Source organism: Adelges cooleyi, unplaced genomic scaffold (genome assembly GCF_023614345.1).
Source record: "Adelges cooleyi isolate 19-005CV unplaced genomic scaffold, UGA_ACOO_1.1 ACOO_flye_CR_arks_rails_tigmint_CR_PRNA_30, whole genome shotgun sequence".
Lineage (NCBI taxonomy): Eukaryota > Metazoa > Arthropoda > Insecta > Hemiptera > Adelgidae > Adelges > Adelges cooleyi.
The window spans coordinates 2,681,876-2,702,925 of record NW_026095971.1 but is presented as its reverse complement, the minus strand read 5'-3'; the positions used below and the strand labels follow the sequence as shown (position 1 = coordinate 2,702,925).

Genomic DNA, 21,050 nt, shown 5'->3' with positions numbered 1-21,050 from the left:
ATGTCACCCCTGTTTTAGATAAAGTATTTCGACATCTTCATGTCTTAGCTCTGGCACATAGCCGAAAAAAGCGTTATCAAAAAAGCGTTCTTTACAAAAGCGTAACAGGGGGTAGGAGATAAGAGATATGTTGTACGTTCAACGTTCAAATTGGAACTAAATGATAAATTCAAAATAGTTTTAGGGCCCAAATTCTCTATGAATTGTTTTAAGCCAGACATTAAACACTACAATATTAGCTAGAAACTTGATGTTTTCATATACTAGCTTGTTACTGCTTCTTAATATACTATATCATTATGTATAATTCCACTACTGCTCTAAATTTATCTCGGTACTTCAACGAGACGTGTAAATGCTCTTTCGTGGTTGCAGACTCGGCTGAAAAAGTTTTTTCAAGTGCTGTGTACGTTTCAATTATCTATAGATTTGCAGTATACATATACATACACATATTTTTTCCACCTTTAACATACATTTCAGCCCAAAGAACAAAAAGAAATTGCGTTTAATAGGTCGGTGGTTTAGCGTTCAAGCGTATACGTTTCTCTAGGGCAGACCTTCGATGGGGTATGCCCCCGGTATGTATTTTAATCAGCATGACGACAGTATCACAATTATGATTTCCACGGCAAGACGTTTCCATAGCACGCGGTCTGTAAAATATCCGCGACACCAGTGTTTTTGTCTCTCTCTCTCTCTCACACACAGACACTTTTTGATGTGTAACGTGACACACAAACCCGAAATTAAGCGTAACGGCTCAAACTCTGTTTCCGGCTTATTTAGACACAATAAACAAGTGAATAGTCTAAGGCAAATTTTTCCCGTTCCATTCAAATTGTTTACAGTATAAAAATGCAAGTATATCACAATGAATAGTCTCGCCTGTAGACCGAATCGGGTCCCGCGACTAGCGTTAGGTCGACCTGCTCGGTTTATAGTAGGAAATGATGAAACTACACCAATGTATGGAGACTCGGAAAATAATACAATGTTTGGACAAAGTAATTCAAACGCAACCGAAAAATATTACTGTATGTAGGTGGAGTACCTGCACAATTTCGGGGTTTCATAAAAAGTATAGCGTTACAAAAAAAAAAAATAAACCAGAGTTGATAGGTACACGGAGTGTTTGTAGTGTATGATTACACACCAATAGTTTTTTGAAACCGGTCTTTTTGCCGGTCAACGCTCTGTACACGCCGACGAGGCGTTGATACCATGCCGAGATTGTTTTCATGAAATATTTGTTGCAAACCGTCATTAAAATCTGGTCGAATAATAAAAATATATCTCACCGTTTCCATGAAATTATAGCATACAAAACTGAACGCACGGTGCTGCACGTACCATGTTAAATGCGTTAGTGATAAGAGAGCCGACAGCAAATATTTAAATCTTTTTAGCCCGGAAATTAAAAATTCAACGGCAGTTTTCTGCGAGCGAGGCAACAGACTGACAAACTTAACATAGTCAGCCTGGTGCTAATTGAGCCATTTAAAAAAAAAAAAAAAACTATTTGTACACTTCATTGAATCGTGTTGTCCACAAAAAAAAAATTACCGTAACAAGTGATAAACCATTTTATTTGGTGCGAATTGCATGGCGAAGTTTTTTCGCCGATAAGGCTGTGCTTAAACGACGGTTACTCTCGAGCCATTTGTCAACCGTGTACTGTATACTTTGGAGTCTTAAAGGTGTTTAAACGTCGGCGGCCCTTGATTCTCTTAAAATCCATTACTCCCTTTTTGTCGGCCTACCTCTCTGTCCGTAGGGTATTATGAAATGAAATCACGCACACTTTGTTATGTAAAGTGCACATAGGTACTGTTATTACAGCGCATATAATAACAGTAATATACGTTCGTAATAGAATTGACACCTCATAAAACTTACCCGAAGCATAACACGCGTAGGTACTTACTTCGTAATTCGTTTTATTTTTGTAAACAAACAGGCACGGCGCCAGAATTTTTTTCCTAGGGGGGCGGGAAAGGTCAAGTGAATTTTTTGAAGGGGCAACCACAATAATTTTACCTACTTCTGTCAATAAAAAACAATTATAATGATTTATCAGTGAATGACTTTAATATTTATCAGTGAAATAGTATAAAATATGAATTTATTACAGATTAAGGGACAATATATACTAGTGTACAATTTAAGTAAGGCAACTTTTTTAAATAAGCGTTATTTTTACCTGTCGGCCATCATATAGCTCTTATTGTACTCTATGAAAGTCGAAGTAAAAATGAAGGCTTATAAAACGCCTAACAACCCGTCAGTGGAGATTATAGTTATCGTGTTATACCTACATTCTATTAAACCAAAACAATCCGTCAATAAACACTGAATTTTTGGAAAACACAAACGTAAATATTATAATTATATATATATAAATATACACCAAAACACATAATTATATGGGCGACGGATTATTGATAACCGATTGCAAAAACACTCAAAATATATTGATAAAAAAAGGCCAAATTTAGTGGCAATGTCATAACTAATAACAAAATTTGTATAGATAAACAGGTTTACATCAAAACAACAATTGTTTTCACAATTTCCGTAATAACTAAATTTGTATATATAAAAATACAGTAATTCAAAATCTGGGTTTTAGGAAAGTTACTTAGGAATAATAATCAAATATTTAAAATTATACTATTTAGCAAAATATCTGGGGGGGCGAGAGAAGGGCAAGAATTTGTTATGAGGGGGCGACCGCCCACCCTCGCCCCCCCTTAGCGCCGTCCCTGTAAACAAATATAATAAAAAAGGTAAACGTGATGACATATGTTTTCTAAGAAAATATCCAATTTTGCCGACAGTTAATTATTAATACAAAAAAAAAACAGTAGTATAAACATAGCGAATCGTTTTTGAAAAAAACTTTATATTATGTTTATTTTCTAAACTTTATATCAAGTTTATTTTCCAGTGTTACGTTTAGTTACTTTTAAATTATTATTATTTCCTTTTGTTTAGATTTTTTTTTATACCCGACGAATATCGAATTGAACAACACTCGTATGTTTGAAATGTGTTTTTTTTTTTTTACAATAAGTTATTATTTTGCTACACGAGTAACACAAGCAAGTTATTACGTGTTGTAAAAAATGAAAGGTAAAAGACGTGTAAATTACATATTATATTTGGAAGGATGTGATATACATTTCCGAACGTAGTTGCTACATAACAAAAATACAAATATGTAATATATCATCGATATTGCCGTTGTAAATGTAATTTTCAAATATATTCAATTGTACCATAAGATGTAATTTTATAGATACATTGTGATTTATAGATGTATCAATACCTACACTTCAACATACGAGTAGATAATAATATTATACGAACATATCTGTTATCAATAATAATCACTCACCACCGGGCACGCAGCCATTCTTGGGTGTCACGTTCAATATGCGTTGTACCTCGCCGGCTTCACTGCCCGATTCCGAACCAGACTGCTGGTACTGCGGCGGCCACCATTTCTGCTGTTGTTGCAGTTGCCGCTGGTATTGCTGTTGCTGTTGACTGCGGACCGTACCATAAACGGCGGTGGACGAATTGCGTTTCGGCACGGGCGGCAGCGGGCGTTCGGCCGTAGACGCTGGCGAACCGGAGTCCGGCGTCCGTCGGCGGGTGGGCGGTTGCGGCGATGGGCCTTTTTTCGTCGGCCAGTACACCGGTTCCGACTGGCCCGTCGGTTGCGGCGGCGAGAAACTCACCCTTTTGGGACTGGCCGGCACCGGACCGACCGTTACCGGGGACGCGCGTTCCGGTTGCAACGTTCCCCTTTTGAATATCGGCTGAAAGCGCTTCTCGTCCGGTCGACGGCCGCCCATGCTGTTGCAGTCATCTTCCTCGTAGATAGTCGACTGCCTGGACGACTCGCGGACGCATCCGATGGTCGCCCTCTGCGGCGAATTCCTCACGAATGGACTGCAAGTGTTGTCCTGGGCCGCCGTCGCGTTGCCGTAAATGGCCGTCGGATGTTGCCGAACGGTGTTGGCCGGTCGGGGAGGCGCCGTGATCTTCACCTGGGCGCTTACCGGCATTAGGAGTCGCTGGTCGGTACGGTTGTTGTAGTACTGCGAGTACGGTACGATGGGCGCCGACCGCCTGCCCGACTGTCTGCTGTCGTCGGACGCAGTCGACTGAAGCGAACACGTGCTGTCCACCCGACGGCGGCCGTACAAGTTGGCGTTTACGTCCCGGTCAAACGATCCGGGACTAACGCTTCTCGACCGGAAGTCCGTCACGTCGACGGACCTCTGTTGCTGTGATTGTTGTTGTTGGTACAACCCAACGTTGCCGTACGTGGCTGCCGCGTTGTTGTTGTTGACGAACGCCGTCTCGATAATGGTCTTTTGCCGAAGCGGCACCGTACCGGTGCCAGGCGCCGGAACCTCCTGTTTGTTATTGTTTTTGTGCTTTTGGCCGTCGCCGTGCACAAATATGGCCGGCGACAACAATCGCCGAATGCCGTTAGTCTTCTTCTTGTTGTCCACGGCCGAAGGCGGCATGCCGTTAGAGTCGGATGTCGCTGCCGCCATGACACTTGGTCCCATATTCCGCATACTCTTTCGTCAATCCGATGGCATAACCTGTAATTATTACATCGTTGAGGTAAATAATTAATATTTCATGCATTTGTAGATAAGTATTAAATACTTATAAGTAATATATGAATGTAATTAACTTTTATGAAGTAAAATATGTCGTATTTAGTCGAATAACCGTTACAATTTAACGGTTAAATGATAAAAAAACAATCTTTATGTACTGGCAAAATGCAATTATTTGTACGGTATTTTAAATCCCGCTTTATTATTAACGAACTGTAAGGTTTAACCCTACAATACATGATTCTTTTTTTTTATTAAAAAATTGTTTTTCAATAGTTCTAAAACTATAGAATACGTAAAAAATAATTTTTTTTTTTATTTATTTCACAAAAACAATCTAAAAAATAATTTTAAAAATCTATTTTAATTTTAAAAGTTGAAAAAGTTGGTTGTTGCTGTAAAGCAACATTATGCATTTGTTACTTCTGCATCCTAACATTAGTATATATTTATTTTTGAAAAACTTCTTACATGAATACGTTCATAAATTTAAGTCGAAGGCTATCAATGAAAGTCGATCATAATGAATAAGAATAAAAAAACTTGGAAAGCTTATTATTCGGCTACTATCTCTAATATCAGTTATGCTATCAGATATCGCCGCTCCGGTAAAACAATGACCTAACTGCAAAATTTGGTAAAATGGGCTAAATGCTTCAATGTGTTTAAATATATCGAACGCATAATGTAACAAAACGATGTAACTGTAGTTGTAATAATCGGGTTGGGGGAAAAGAGCGTTACGCTGGTATCTGATAAGAGATATGTTGTATTCACAACGTTCAAACTAGAACTGAAAAAAAAATTCAATAATTTAAAAGGTCATATTCCTATGAATTGTTTGTTTTAGGCCAGATATAATGAAAACACCAAAATACTAGCCACTTAAGATACATGAAAACACTCTTTCGTGGTTGCGGACTCAGCTGAAATTTTTTTTTTTTAATTTTTATCAAGTATTGTTATTATGGATGTAGGTATAGTTGCCATTCATTTTAGATTTTCCGGATTTTAAAAGGAAGGTATGAACTTTAACATTCCAAGGTATCAACTGTCAATAATTATATAATCTGATCTATTAATGTTTGAATTCGAGTTATCCAAAGAAATACTGTCGCCAGGCACAAAAAAAAGAGTACCTACGCGTCGTGGTTAAATCTATGTTTTCTTAGCTTTCCTCAATTTAGTTAAAAACCGATTTGATATTGATGCATACGCATAGGTACCTACTCACAAAAATTAAATAATAAATGCAAAACTACAGGGTTTATTTAAAAAATAATATTTATCACTTTACAAATTAGATATTATATATATATATATATATATACTTTAATAATTCCGTATAATAGCGATGGCAAACAATTATTTTGCATTTAATACAAAATGTGACTAAGTACTTGGAGATTAAAGGTAGTCATGTGTTCAACGTACGGCTGTGGTACAATACAATGGTAAATGATAAATGATAACGCAATTTATTTTATTATATTATGCTCCATGCTGCAATAAAGTCGGATACAGAACACAATACTGCGATACAAGTCATTCAAGTTTACGGTCTATAGGGTTTTATGGCCTCGACTGTAACAATATTTCGCATATAATAAACTTTGAGTATTTCCTACGTCAATGTGCAACATTGGCAAACGAGTGATATTAAAAAGAAAAAAATGTATCTCTTTTAGCCATACAGTTTTAAACCCAGTAAAAGTAAATTTAACTATCAACCTAATTGTAAGCCTATCCTAACCGTTTTGTTATATATTTTGGCTTCAGACACAAAAAATGACCACAAAAAAATGCATATTTCAAATAAAATATACACTAGCGCTTATGACCTAACCAGCCAATTTAAAAAATGCTTTATCTCCCAAATAATTTGTATTTTATGATACATACGTAATGTTATTAAAATGTTTTAAACTGTTTATAGCCAAATATGTTTTAAATACATTTTTTTAACATTAATTAAACCTATAATTTGTTGTCTAGGATATATTACCAGGTAAGGTATATAAGATATAATATTGAATACATTATAAGATTGTCGGTAGCAGCAATCTTTTCATATTTAAAAACTACTAGATCAGTAGAAGATACCAAAATATCAAATATCAATGTAAAGTATTTCCCATTGCTATTCAGCTATTAAATAAAAAAATGTTTTGATTTTTGTTTTTTTTACTAAAACAGGTCTACTGGGTTTATTTGAAGTATTAAAAAAAACGCCATAAAAATGTCTACCAACAAATGTTGATGTTTTAATGATCGCATATAAAATATCTAAACGTACCTAATGAAATACCTGCTAACATTTTACGGAAAGAATGCCTAAACTAATGAAACACCAAGTATCAACGCACTTAAACAGCTGTTCTGTACTCATTTATGTCTGATGTTAATACTCTTAATAACACATGCGTGTAATTAACAATTACACTTAAAACAAGTCATTAAATTCAGCTCTATTAAGTGTTTCATGTGTTTTTAATTGGAATTAAGTATAGACAGTAAATAGCATTCTCTTGTGTTAAATGATAATATACCGCTGAAATGTTTTTAATATAAATTTGTATAATATTATTTATTTACGTACGTCAAGAACAAGTTGGATGTATTTACTGTCTGATAATAAAATGATCATTGAAATGACTGATTAGCTATAAGTATATAGTAAATAAGTAGATAAAATAAAATTTCTGGTAATTTATTTAGTATTAAGTATCAGAATAGGGCAAATGTTTAATATGACTTCAGAATTTTTTTTTCTTTCTCTATCCTATTTACGGTTTATGATTACGCGAAGACCACATAGCTGACGTACAAAAAAATCATAATTTTGTGGCCGCCGGTAGAATAGATTACCAACTTGAAAAATGTTAATGTGTAAGCTTTAAATGCCGTCTTCAATAAATTGTTTAAAATATAACAGACAAGTAGAAATCAAGAACTAGTATATAGATGGTAATAATTTAGCTGGATAAAAAAATAACACTAACTTGTTTACGTTTTTACTCTGAAAGAAAATGTAATAATAGTAGAGGTACACCTAATAAGCATGACACGATAAAGATAAATTGTAAAATATCCTTTAATCTACATTAATTTTTCAAGCTTAAACTTTTCAAAAAAGGTCGATCATAGTTACAAATATGTGGACATTTATTTAGTAAGCTCTGCTTAAAATAAAACCATAAGTTCAATGTCCATTAAAACCCTACCTCCCGAAACATATGTAAGCAACAAATTGATCAACTTAAATAGTATCATTACAAACTTAGGGTTGTTAGGTTTGTGTTGAATTGATTTTATCACATTCAAATATAGTATAATCTCCAAACCCTTATATCGTGGTGACTTTTTTGGTATTTTTGTAGAAGAATTATGTTATGAGATGTCCTTAAACTGACAAAACATAAACTTTTATCATAAAAATGACAAGTGTGCGTTAAATATGAAAATTCAAAACGTTGGATATAATGAGATTAATTTTAACGCAAAACTGCGGTGGTATTTTACGGCATTGTCATTTTGCACCTGAACTTTTAACGCTTACCAATAGTACACCCTTCCATTTTGTACTTTATTATATATATATACAGAAAAAATAGTAGCAGACACGACACTTGCAAACTGAATGACTAATAAATTAGCTACAGGAGCAATAACTCAGATTTTCCGTCACATAGAGTGTAACAGTTATGTGGTCGGTTGGTCGACTGGAGATGTGTGGTAGAATAGACTTCCCTGAACTGACATAAGGCAGTTGACTACTTAGTGGTAAAAATGACGTGTGCTTTATATGCGTGTTTAAAGCTTATCCAGGTTTTCTAAAATTCGTATTGTAAAATAAAACTGTCTAAACATCGTTTAATAACGACTGTACGTGTCGAAACAGTCAGCTGTATCAAAATTTTGTAATGAAAAATCGTTAACGCAACATTTTTTTATTGCAAAGTAAACAATTAAATTACAAATATAAGACTGCTAAAATGTCATCTATAACAAAGACTTCCCAAAAAATCTCCCAAATACTTAAACTAAATTACAATTACATTTATATTACATTTTTGGAAAAATTACAATTACAGACATATTTACACTTATTATTTATTGTTACCAGGATCTTTTTAGGCGACGAGGAGGGTTATCTGGGATTGTGTGGGAGGACAGATTTTTTAATAAGAGGGTTTGGATGATTTTGGAGACGGTTGTGAAAGAGTTTACATCGAGAGATAGCAGTTTGTTTTACAGTAGGAAGGTAACAAAATGTATTATTTATTGATATAACAAATTATTATATTTTATAAACCACAAATTTTCGACTATATAAGTATCAGCTTTTTCCATATATAATTTTGTCGATATTATGACCTTATTTAAACATACCAGGACGAATATTTTATTACAGCATTTTATTTTACCAGGATAAATATTTAATTTAAAATGTTACTGAACTATTGGTTAACATAAAGATTCTTTTTTTTTTTACTTAAATCTGAGACAATGTCTTAAATGGATTTATGCTGATAATGTTTCATCTCTTTGTTCGCTCAAAAATGTAAAAATTTGCCTATTCAATCAGTTAACAATTTTTTTTTTTTTTGTTAATAATTATAATGATATTCAATGGCGTGTACAACAATAATATTCAGTCGTCTCACAGTTTACTAAATCTGGACAAACAACAACACGGCGTGTTGAAAAAATATAGACGGCTGTTTCTCAGGATCACAACTCATATAATATATGATATCGGACTCAGAGCTATTTTACGATAGTTGGCTTTTGGGTTAGTGCACGTTTTACGGAGTTAAAAAATCCAGCACAAGGTTACAAAGAATAGTGGTCGGTGATAATTCGCAGAAAGAATCATTAAAATATTATTATTATACCACATAAATGGCGATTCGTCCGCCTAAAATCATAATAAATAATTTGTCCTTACGTCGACCACCGATCCATTGTGACCGAACAATACGTGTATATTTGGAAGAGTTAGCATTTTAATGTCGCCAAAACGACTATTGTCGTCGACCAACACCGGTTTTAACAACCGAGCCGACATAAGTACACATATTATCTCACAAAAAATTATTTTATTTTGCGCTGACAAAAGGAGTAGGTGTGCACACATAACATATGATAACTGTATTTCATACATATATGATAATATGTATTTAAACCCAGCCTTGTACTGTTGAGCATCCGAGTGAATGGCCGTGGGATAATCTATCACAGAAAGAAAAAGAAGCTAAACCAAGCCGTAATCTATAATCCAGTACTAATCTATTAAACGGGATTATAACATGGCATGTATTCTTCTTAGTTCTTGGCTAGTGATTATATTATTAAGTCTGCACTCGGACTGTCTTTAAATTTCAATGTCACGTTGACACCTAAAATACTTACTGTAATCGTACAACTGTAGTTCTTATTATAACTGAGATCCTCCCGACATTGGTCAACTCGTTTTTGCTGTTACAGACGTGCGCACGACGAAGGAAATCGAGTTAGTAGCAATTATTAACATTGTATTTAATACAAATCATGGGACTGTCTGCGGCCGGACGCTTATAACGCGCATGCCGGTCCATATAAAATTCAATTAACGACGGTGGCCACGCGAGTGTTGCCCGTTTCCTCCGTCTTAATTTTTATTTTTTTTTTATTTCTTGACAAACGATGGCGAGCTCACGCCGTATACCATTACATACATACACGCTGTGTTTACGTTGTGTTAACAAATGCACACGACGAGTTTTATCCACAGCAACCGCCAACCCATTCGTTGTCGGTCGTAAACCGGCCGAGGTATGCGATCCTATACACAAATACATTATCCTCAGTAATCTTCCACCCAGGAACATAAAACGTTTTAAATATCATTATGTTCTCAAACCCCATTGCTCATGGTTCAAGTTTTCAGACCCAAGGTTTGACGCGTTGATATACACACAACTTTCTTATACTTATAGTATAGCAAACCATTTTGAATATTTTAAATAATTTATCAAACACGTTTTCAATATATACTTTTGGCACGAAATTCGATCATAAATATCATTTGAACATCGAATATACTATACGTTACTTATTTTACTTTTTAATGTTTATACAAAATTGTGTAAACGACATTTACGAAACATTAAACTCGTGTTAAAACATTCATGTTATTATAATTGGTTATTACTGCAGAATAATTAGAATAGTTGGGAGAGATATTTACAAAGTAAAAAAACACGTGACAGAGTAAGCTGTTAATGTTATTTTGTCCAAGTACCAGGACTAATGTTTGTTTAAGTTAATTTTGGCCGTATTATTTCATTTTGAAGTATTCCTCTATACGTCTATTAATCTTATGAGTTAAGATATTTTAACTGTTGCTTACCGTAATTTATCATTTTCTTATAAACGTAAGCTCAACTATGCTACCCAAAACGAAATTAATAAATGAATGGCTGTCTTTTAAAGTTTTAGCATATTATGTGAACATTTTTAATGTTTTACTTATATTTTAATGTAATAATTATATTTTTTATATTAAAATAATATTCTGTGTTTAATATTATTTTTTACCAACTAATAAACTAAAAGTTATATATAGTTATAATCTCAAAATCAAACATTTCAATTTACTTATGATTTTATCTGATTCTAATCAAAGTGATTCGCGTTCTTAAATTATCCAACCTAATACAGGATAAATGTCATACATCCTGTATGTACCTACACAATACTACCTATATTTTATCTCAGAATTACGGTTGTAAATAAAACTCAAAATAAAAATTAAATTAAAAATACATTGGTATTACGAGACTTTATATGGGACATTTTATTTAATGTATGAGTATCAGCGCGGAAATCCGGACAAAATCTAGCCATTTTCGTACGGTAACAGCGTTATATTTTTTTTTACAATAATGCGACTTCTGTGTCTAGATTTTAGTTTTTTTTCGTTAATATTTAACATAATTTCATTACATATCGGTTATCACAGAACAATATCGCGTTGTTTAATAATAGCATACTTAGTAATGAGTTCAGGATAACAACAATAATTTCTTAACACGCAGTAATGATTATGATTTATAAAAAAATATATTGATCCATTTCGTTGTGTATCCGATGTCAATTTGTTGATCTCACTCGACACAGCGATCAGCTTAACATATGTATTTTTTCTGGGTCAGACAATATAGTACTATTATGTGCCGTATGATTTATTATTTATTATTAACATAATAATAAATATTATAACAATATAATATAATACAACGAGAATAACAGTCAATACAATATGTAAATACAAAGTTTCCAATAAAAAAAAAAAAATGTTTATTGCTGTCCAATACTACTATTATTACTGATATTATAATGATAATTATATGTTGCTATATTTTTTTTCGTATATTATCATTCAAATCTTTCATCACTCTGAATATTACAATCAAATTATTATACGTATTTTATTAACAACAGATTTCGTTTCATTGTAAAAACAATACCTTCTCAGCTCCGCACTGAAACGATAATAATTAAATTAATATTGTCTGTTTAAAATTAGTATTTATTACCTTTATTGGTTTACAATATTAGTTTTCGTGTTAAATTTTAAATTATTTCCATAGATAGTACTTTAACTATTGTTCACTTTGTTTACTCGAAAGAACAAAAACGATGGCTATTCCTCTGCAATTTGTAGTTCTAAAATCCAAATCAGCAGTTTTTTGGTTTTAAAGTATTTTCAAATGTTCATTATATTTTTTCGGTACGTCTGTTAGGACGTACACCATGTTGTACAACACTTGTGTGTTTTGTCAGAAACCTATTTTATGCGACTGACGGGTCGAGTAAAATTTTTTTAATTTCGTCATACAAATATACAATGACAACAAATGGGAAAATAAACAATAACAGTATAGTTAAATCGATGAATATTCCAGCGGATAATAATGCTTCTGCGGTGTAGACAAATGGTTTTAACATGTCCCGTAAATATGTGCGGCTAATTGACTTCGAGGCTAGGACATAAGCTTCACGCATCATTACTTCACGGGAAGGCCGGTAGAAACTGTGGGGACACGACGGTCTAGAGTGTAAAATCTATATCCAAATCAAAATGGTGTTCTCTAAAAACTGACATTGGTGTTGCCAAATTTCTCAACTACAGACTTCAAGAGTTAAAATAACTTTTAAGTATCTCAACTATAAATTAAAACGCTTAAACATAGTTTTAGTATTTAATTAACTACTAAACTTTCCCATTAAACTTTTATTTTCTAACAATCTAAAAATCAAAAGCTTAATATGGAATGTAGAACGTAAAAAAGGAACGTATTATTGTCTTCGACCTTCGTTATGGTAATATTTTTAATAAAATATTAACGACTGTGACAATGTTCAATTAACAAAGTACAGTAACAATAATACAAAGCTATAAATTATACAAAAAACAATTTCGGCAACAAACATTTCAATGATTCTATGTATATTTACATCTTTAATTGCTATCATGTGTTTTTTAATTGGCAACGACAAAAATACAAATCGTCCAGAATACTTGGCCATAAACTAAACCAATAAAACACAAATTTTAAAAACTCTGTATTGCGTTATAACTTATAACTCTATATAATGCATGTGGAGTACATACAATACACGTTCTATTACTGACACATACCGTGTGTTATTCGTCTAAAAACGAACACCAGAACCCTCCTAAGAGTAGATTTAGATTTACATATTTTATAATGGATGTGTTGAAACTTGAAATGATGGCAACCGATGAAGAAATCCGACCTGTCTTTCCCTGAGTGCTGTTCGTTTTAAAAAATAAATCAGTTTTTATTTTTCTGTTACTAAACACCAGTTTCTTTTTATTGCGATACAAAAACATCACTCCACAGAAAACTCAATAAGTAACTCCGCGACTTGCTTTTCTAACACTACTCTATTTTTATATACTATAAAAAGTCTATAGTTCTATACTAAGTTTTTTAAGCACTGCGATACTACAGTATTTACAGCAGCACGAATCGATTTCAAATAAACGCTTCGATGTGAAACTAAAGATTGGAAAAATGATTAAACATGAAAACAATAAATGTGCTACTAATCGAATACAATTTTGATTCAAGTTTAAAAAATACAGAGTTATGTTGTAGCTGAGAATTACGCTCTTGGTTTAGCACTTACACCCACAATTTTAATTTTAGTACCATTGGGATACGATTAGGGTTCATGTCTGTCTATAAGATTGTCATTATTAACAGTAAGCAATACCGCTATTAGCAACATAATGAAAATATTTTTCAGATATCTATTGACTGTTAGCTTAATCACACATAACAGGCTCTAAATTTAAAAAAGCGCGAGTGTGATATTTAAATTTTTTCGGGTTTTTATTAATAAAAAAAATCGTTTGCTAATAGATTTATGAGAATATTGCAGGTATATGTTGTTTTCTATCTCAATATGTACTTTCAGTTCAATTTCCAATCAAAACTACGCTCGAGTGAATAAAACCAAAAGATTCTACCTGTTCTAGGGGGAGAGGTGAAATTTTTTAATTTATGGTCTAATATTTTGATCAATAGGCTTGTTACGTGCAGAAATAGATTCAGAGGTTAAGAAATGTCGTGAATCCAGACACAAACAATTTTTTTTTTTAATGCACTTTATTATAAAAACAATACCTTTGCAGCCTTACATCGTAGCTAAAATTTTAGGTAACAATAATACATTTAATAAGAAATTTCATTTTTAGGTTTTTTAACAAAAGAAGTGGGCATGACCTCCGCTGCACGGAAGTACGTAGGAACATGGATATGTCTGAATATACAAGTATAGGACCCTGGTACTTTCTAAGATCGTATGTTTTATCTCTAATCTCTTAGTTCCGAATCGAAACTAAAAGAAAGTGACATAAAAAAATCAATCTATGAATAATCCAAAGGTCAAATAAAATAAAATATTGAAAATGAATACTACTCAGGAACAGGACATGGACATGGACACAACTTCTCGATAAAAATACAAATACAAATCACGACGGATTTACTCAGAAATTGTTAAAATAAAATATTTAAATGATTGTAACATAAGTATAAACTGTCTCCCAATAACAATAATTGCATACACAAACAACAAAATATGCTTACTAAGAACAGTAACATCTTACTGTCTAAATTTAATATGGTGTTTTACCAAAGACGAAAAAGAGAAAACGTAATTAATACTTTGTAAAAAATATCCGTCAATAGAGAGAGCAAATTTGTAATGTTTTAAATTAACAAACAACTATTGTACAGGTTAAACATTTTGCATTCCTTGCAAAAACTCCAATAGCGTTTAGATGTCATAAATATGATAATCATATTGAAATTTAATCCTTTAATTAAAACGTAAATATAATTAAAAAGTAAAAACCTAATAAATCTATAGCTTTATACAAAATTAATTTGGATGTCATAATATACCATATGTACCAAAGTACTAGTCAAGCGTGGACGTACATAATGTAATTTGTAAATTATGAATATTATATTATGTAGTGTGTAAATAAATATTATGTTTAGCATTCGTTCGACGAACTCTTAGTCGCCAAGACAAACGGGAAGACCTTAGTATACGCGGCGATTTTAACACAACGTATTGTTGTCAAAAAAAATCTATTGCATATCCTTGTGGCTATACTCAGTAGATACTAGATGAGTTTATTGTTAGAAATACGATCACGTTAGCGGTTAGACTGCACCGCCAATAAATAGAATGAATACCATGCACATAATCGATTCGTCGCCGTCACACAAAAGTAACTCTAGAGGGAGCAGCAGCTGCACTAGAAATTTCAGGATAGAATTCCAAAAAATATATTCTCTTCTATTTGAATAACGCCGACCAATTGATAATAAAACCATGAAGTCCCTATTGCAAACAACATACTTATAAACAAAAAATAATAATAACAAAACAAAGTTATAGCATTACCAAAATACAACAAAGTTCAAATTAAAACGATATAATTTATGCGGAGCTCAAAAGGTATTATTTTTACAATGACAGCAGCAAAATGAACAACATCGTAACCACTATGCAACACAGCCATGAAGAATTTTGCGATTTTATAATAATTCTGTATTTTGTATGCATTTTATATGTTATATTAAACTCTGGTTTAATAATATTTACAGTCCTGTTACTGCACTAACCACCTCACTATGTTCCGTCACCACTGTGCTGGATTTTTTCCTTGTATCAGTAAAGATGAGTCGGTGAACCTAAACATCATCTTTCGCGCTTACTTTTTGACTCAATCTCGCTCACCCGAGTTGGGCAAAATTTAACTAAATAACGAATAACCCCGAAAACAAATCGAATAACGTATCAATTGAAATAAAAAGATATTAATTTATTCAAATACATTTTTATTAGATCATTTTTAAATAACATTATTTTAATAATTAAAAAATATAACTATTAGAGTACAAATTAATTCTTATAAACAATCAACTAAAAAATTTAAAAAGTGCCTAACTCTGTCTAAACACCCTTGTTTTTTTCTTTATTCTTTCACCCCTCTGTATGAACATCTCCAAACATAATTCTGTTTTTATTTCACGCATGTTGTCTTAAATATTCTACTGAGTAAAACGTTATGACTCTATTACTAAAAACAATTATTAAAGATGAAGATATTATATAATTATTAATTTCGAACCTTAAAACTATTTTTTTTATTGATAATTTCTATTAAAAATATTACCATTGAGTGTACGATATATTAATATTTTACTATTTGTATTAAATAATAGTACTAATATCGTATATTCTCCATATAATTTTCCGCTATTTCTCTCTGAATGTTTTACCAAAAATATAATGTTACAAAATGTCAGCTGACAAAACAAAATATAATACCTATCCAGTCATATCTCTATATATGCCCTTAGCTATTTTTCTCAGTCTTATATTCCAGTAGTTACAAAAATAAAAATGATAGTGTCAAGTTGGAATATGTACAATGTAACAAATATAATGATAAAACATTATATTATAATGTACCAATCATAAGGATAGAAACAAATCTGCAACTACCTAACGTGAAATATATTACACGCGTGTCAACCACACACTCAAACATACTGCTAGTCAATTAATGTCACGTGCCTAGCTTTAAAATGTTCTAAACGTTGAGTATACCTAATTTTATGAGTCATACCGCAAAAAAATAGATAAACAACTCAGTTAATAGCTGACCTTTAAAAGTTCAATATTTTTAAACAATCCAGTGTCTGGCGCATACCTAAATACCTATAGTTTAAACTTAAGTATTAGTTCGTATATTTTTTTCTTATTTTTACAATTAAAAATCATTTAAATTTAATTTAATTATTTTCCTTGGTAGGTAAAATAAAATAATGATTTTTGCAACCTGAATTGCAAGCTAAATCATTTACCTAAATAAAATTATCATATTACAGTGTTTTTGATGCACTAAAAACATAGCATCAAATATTTTTATAGTCTGATACTTATGTTAGATACGAATACTTATATATGTGTAAAAGTATAGGGTAAGTGTTTCTGTACACGTTTATCAAATAAACATGTAAGTATATTAAATCCCATACACGAAAATCTTCTCAAGGCCTCGCAACACAGATCATTCATTTAAAACTATCGATCAATTTGTTTTCAGTCCATAGGTAAACAACGACAACAAAACATACCGAGTGAAAGTAAATTTCTTACTAAAAATTAAAATGATCTTAGGTTTTAGGTACACGGACAATTATTTCATACCACCTTGCTTTTCACAATTCAGAGTCGTTATCATCAATCATATCATTACAAAACATTTTAGATGTATAAGTGAATATTCTATGTTATTCATGAAACATCACGATAGAATAATCACATAAAACTATAATATAACGAACAATTTAATCAAATACATACAAATTAATTGAGCCATTATTATGTAATTGACTTATCATCTATAAACAGTTTAGTATACCTACTCAATTTTTTTTTTAAGAGTATTTATATTGCTTTGATAACAAAAAGAAACCACACAAAAATATGATTACATAATTCGTATTGCCAATGATTTTGGTCAAACGACACGTTACAGATATCCTACATTCAAGTATAATAAATAAATGTAAACAAATTTTGTTAATAATCAAAACATTTAAGTTCATGACAACCTTTCCTCCCTCGCAGAGGAAAAGCGAATTAAATTACTATGAAAAAAAATCCTTTTATTTTTTAACTTGATGGACGATTTTTTATTTTGGATATTTTTGTCTAATGGAAAAAATGCTAAGCCATTATTGTTTTGTCAAACTACAACCAAAGTGACCTAATATTTTTATATCATTAAAGAGTAGCTCAAAATTAGCAAAACAAACCCGTTGTAAATATTGTTAAAGGTGTTATTTATGATACAAAATATTATTTTGTATCATAATATGTTGAAATAAGTAATACTACTTAAGTTAAGGTGTACACAAGTTGTTTAGTTGTATATTCAAATAATATATACTAGGTAAAATGTTTTACACTTCCATTAGTTTCGATTCTCTTAGGAAGATTATGAATACTTAATGTATTCGGAAGTGTAGTCTATTGTGTTCTATATTATCGTAAAACAAAACACTATCTTTTTGATCCCTATAACATGTAAGATGCGTTTTAGAGCGATAATCATCGAATAATTCTGATAGGTTTGGTCAATAATGTGTATGGATTATTTTCGAATGGAATTTAATGAAAATAATTATTATAGAAAAAACCTACTATCGTAACCGGTAATTATTTGTCGGTCCCTTTTTATTTCCGAGGGTAGTGGCTTTGAAAAGGATTTCTTTGTGCCTTTGGGAAACAAGGCACAGAGCCTTGATTACATTTATAAATACGACCCAATTGCCAAAAACAATAGTTATAACAAACACTTTTTATACAAACACTTACTAGCAACGCTAATATTGTTGACTTGTACTTAGACACAAAAATCACAAACACAATTTGAATAAACCCGAAACGAACCCGCGAGGGAAATAATGCATGTACACCAATGAAAAAATATATCTAACTCGCGCACGCACTGCCAACCGGTTACGCACATACTGACTACATAGCTGGTGGTTGATCCGAACCGGCGGCCGCGCTCAGCAACAGCAGCTGCTGCTGCAGCCTAGTTGATGAGCGCTCCCGCGTCCCGTTACCACCGCACTGCAGCCAACTAAACCGGTTGACGGCACACGCCTATGGACCCACAGACGTCAGCCCTTGGTCGCCTGCCAAGGTTGGTAACGCCGAATTCGCAAGAACCGAGTTTTTTTATTCGTGTCTGCCGGTTGAGCCGAAAACGACAAACGACCTTGCCCGCGGCGCGGCCAATAACAACTATTGCCCAATGACAAGACTAACGAATGATAGACGCCACTCGGGACAGTCTTTTGGCCAATATACCGCGGTTACGGAAAGCAATCAGAACCAAACGTGTGATGCATAGGATACGGGAATTCTTGATTTTATATATCTGTTAATATTTTAGGTAACCAATTGCAATGTTAAGAAAAAGCCGGTACAATGGGGTCGGGGCATAGTGGAGACGTAGCATATTGGGGCGGAGAAATTCGATACGAACTATTACAACTGAAAGTCATGAAATCACCTTCAAATAAACGCTAACTCTCACAATAATTGAACTCGGTGTATTCCACGGTGTCGATTAGGCGATAGCAGTATACATTTTGGACTCGGCTATGCTTCTCTTCTACAAGTACTCCTGAAAGTACACACGACCTCTTAACTTTTGTTACATAGAACAAAACCACAGGGTTGATCACTCTATTCATCTAACCAGCCTTGCCAAGACTTAGATTCGTCTGATCCACCTACCTTTGAATAAAGCTTTCGGCTTTTCTTGCCTCCTAATAATTGCTCTGTTCCTTTCCTCCGTTATATTGGTAGAAATTCGAGTGGGAACTTCTGCCTTGCCGAGCTTCACCCTCTCTCTCTCGTCGGACGGTAAATCTGCTGGTGGCATGCATGCCAATTTTTCCCAGTGTCGCGTTATCAGACACCGTGCAGTAGGCTGTGATTATGAAAAGCTATAAACGTTGAACTCTTATACACAAATTCCTGTTATTTGACATCATGAATGCGTGGTTCACCCGTGTTAATGATACAGGGGAACATTGTTGAATGTACTACTGTTGTTAGCAACTATATTTTTTATTGAGACGGGCCCCGATAGGTGGCATGAGCCTTCCAATTTCATTTTTAGTTTTACAAATTTTCATAAGTACTAACTATATATGTAGGGCGTAGGCACGTTTGTGTGTGTGTGTTAAAACTAAGTTTTATGTCTAATCGGACATCCAAGTATGTAATTGACTGCCTTATAATTATTTGGTTTCCATCGATTCTTAATTGTACGCCCACATGCGGGTAAGCATTACTGCCTCTAGCTTTTGCGGAGCCATTTGCTGCCTGTAATTCTGTAATTCTTATTATCAATTATTCTTATTTCATTATTTTATTTCAACTTTTATTCTTAAATTTAAACTTGACGGCGCGGCGCTAAGAGAGCGAACACCCAACTCTCGATGGCCTGCCGTACAATAATAAATAACAAAATGTAATGTGTAGCCAATTTGATATCACATGTGTTAGAGAGCCAATCAAAACTAGCGATTTGCTACAGGTTCTTTAACAATGTTTGGTATGCTTAAATGCTTCCGGTTAGGAAATGAACAGTATCGCCTGAAATAAGAGAAAAATGGAAATTATCTTCATACTGCCTACCATGATTCTCCCACAGGTGTAGCAAATCATCCCACAAAGAGTGTATGTAATTCCTGAAAAGTGTCTCTTTTAGTTTTTTGTGATACAACTAGACTGCGGACATGATACCACAGACTATAAATAAATAAATAAATAAAAATGAATATCTGTCTGTCTGTTTGTCCTTTATGCATTAGTACACCATTCATCCGATTGCCATGAAACTTTGGGATGTTGTTGAGTACACTCCCGCGAACCTAACTGGCATAGTACTTTTCGAAAATTCCACCCTAAGGGTGGCCTCTAACACAAACGTTGTACTTTAAATGCGAAATGTAAATAAATTAAATGTTTGTAACCATGGTAGCCCAAAATAAACACTTGGTTGTAACCATGGTAACCACGGTACTCGAGGAAATGGTAGGTGATGATTAATGGAACAGGCCGATTCTATGTACACGGGCAAGCTTTTAACTGTTGGAACGGGATCTGGGACTGAGACCCTTGAGTAAGAGGATATAATAACCGAAAAAAGTGTCACGCTGTTATCTGATAAGAGATAAGATATAAGTGATGAGGGGTGAGGAGGGGATGAAG

General features: G+C 33.0%; 1 protein-coding gene across 1 annotated transcript in view; it reads right to left on the bottom strand.

Annotated features, from left to right (window-relative positions):
- The window catches only part of LOC126839065 (coiled-coil domain-containing protein AGAP005037), a 154,832-nt gene extending 135,974 nt beyond the window's left edge, over positions 1–18,858 (bottom strand). The window contains 2 exon segments of the mRNA XM_050574010.1: positions 3,401–4,625; positions 18,633–18,858. Of these exon segments, the coding sequence (XP_050429967.1) occupies positions 3,401–4,598 (1,198 nt within the window). The 5' untranslated portion in view covers positions 4,599–4,625; positions 18,633–18,858.
- Positions 18,859–21,050: the final 2,192 nt, after the last annotated feature.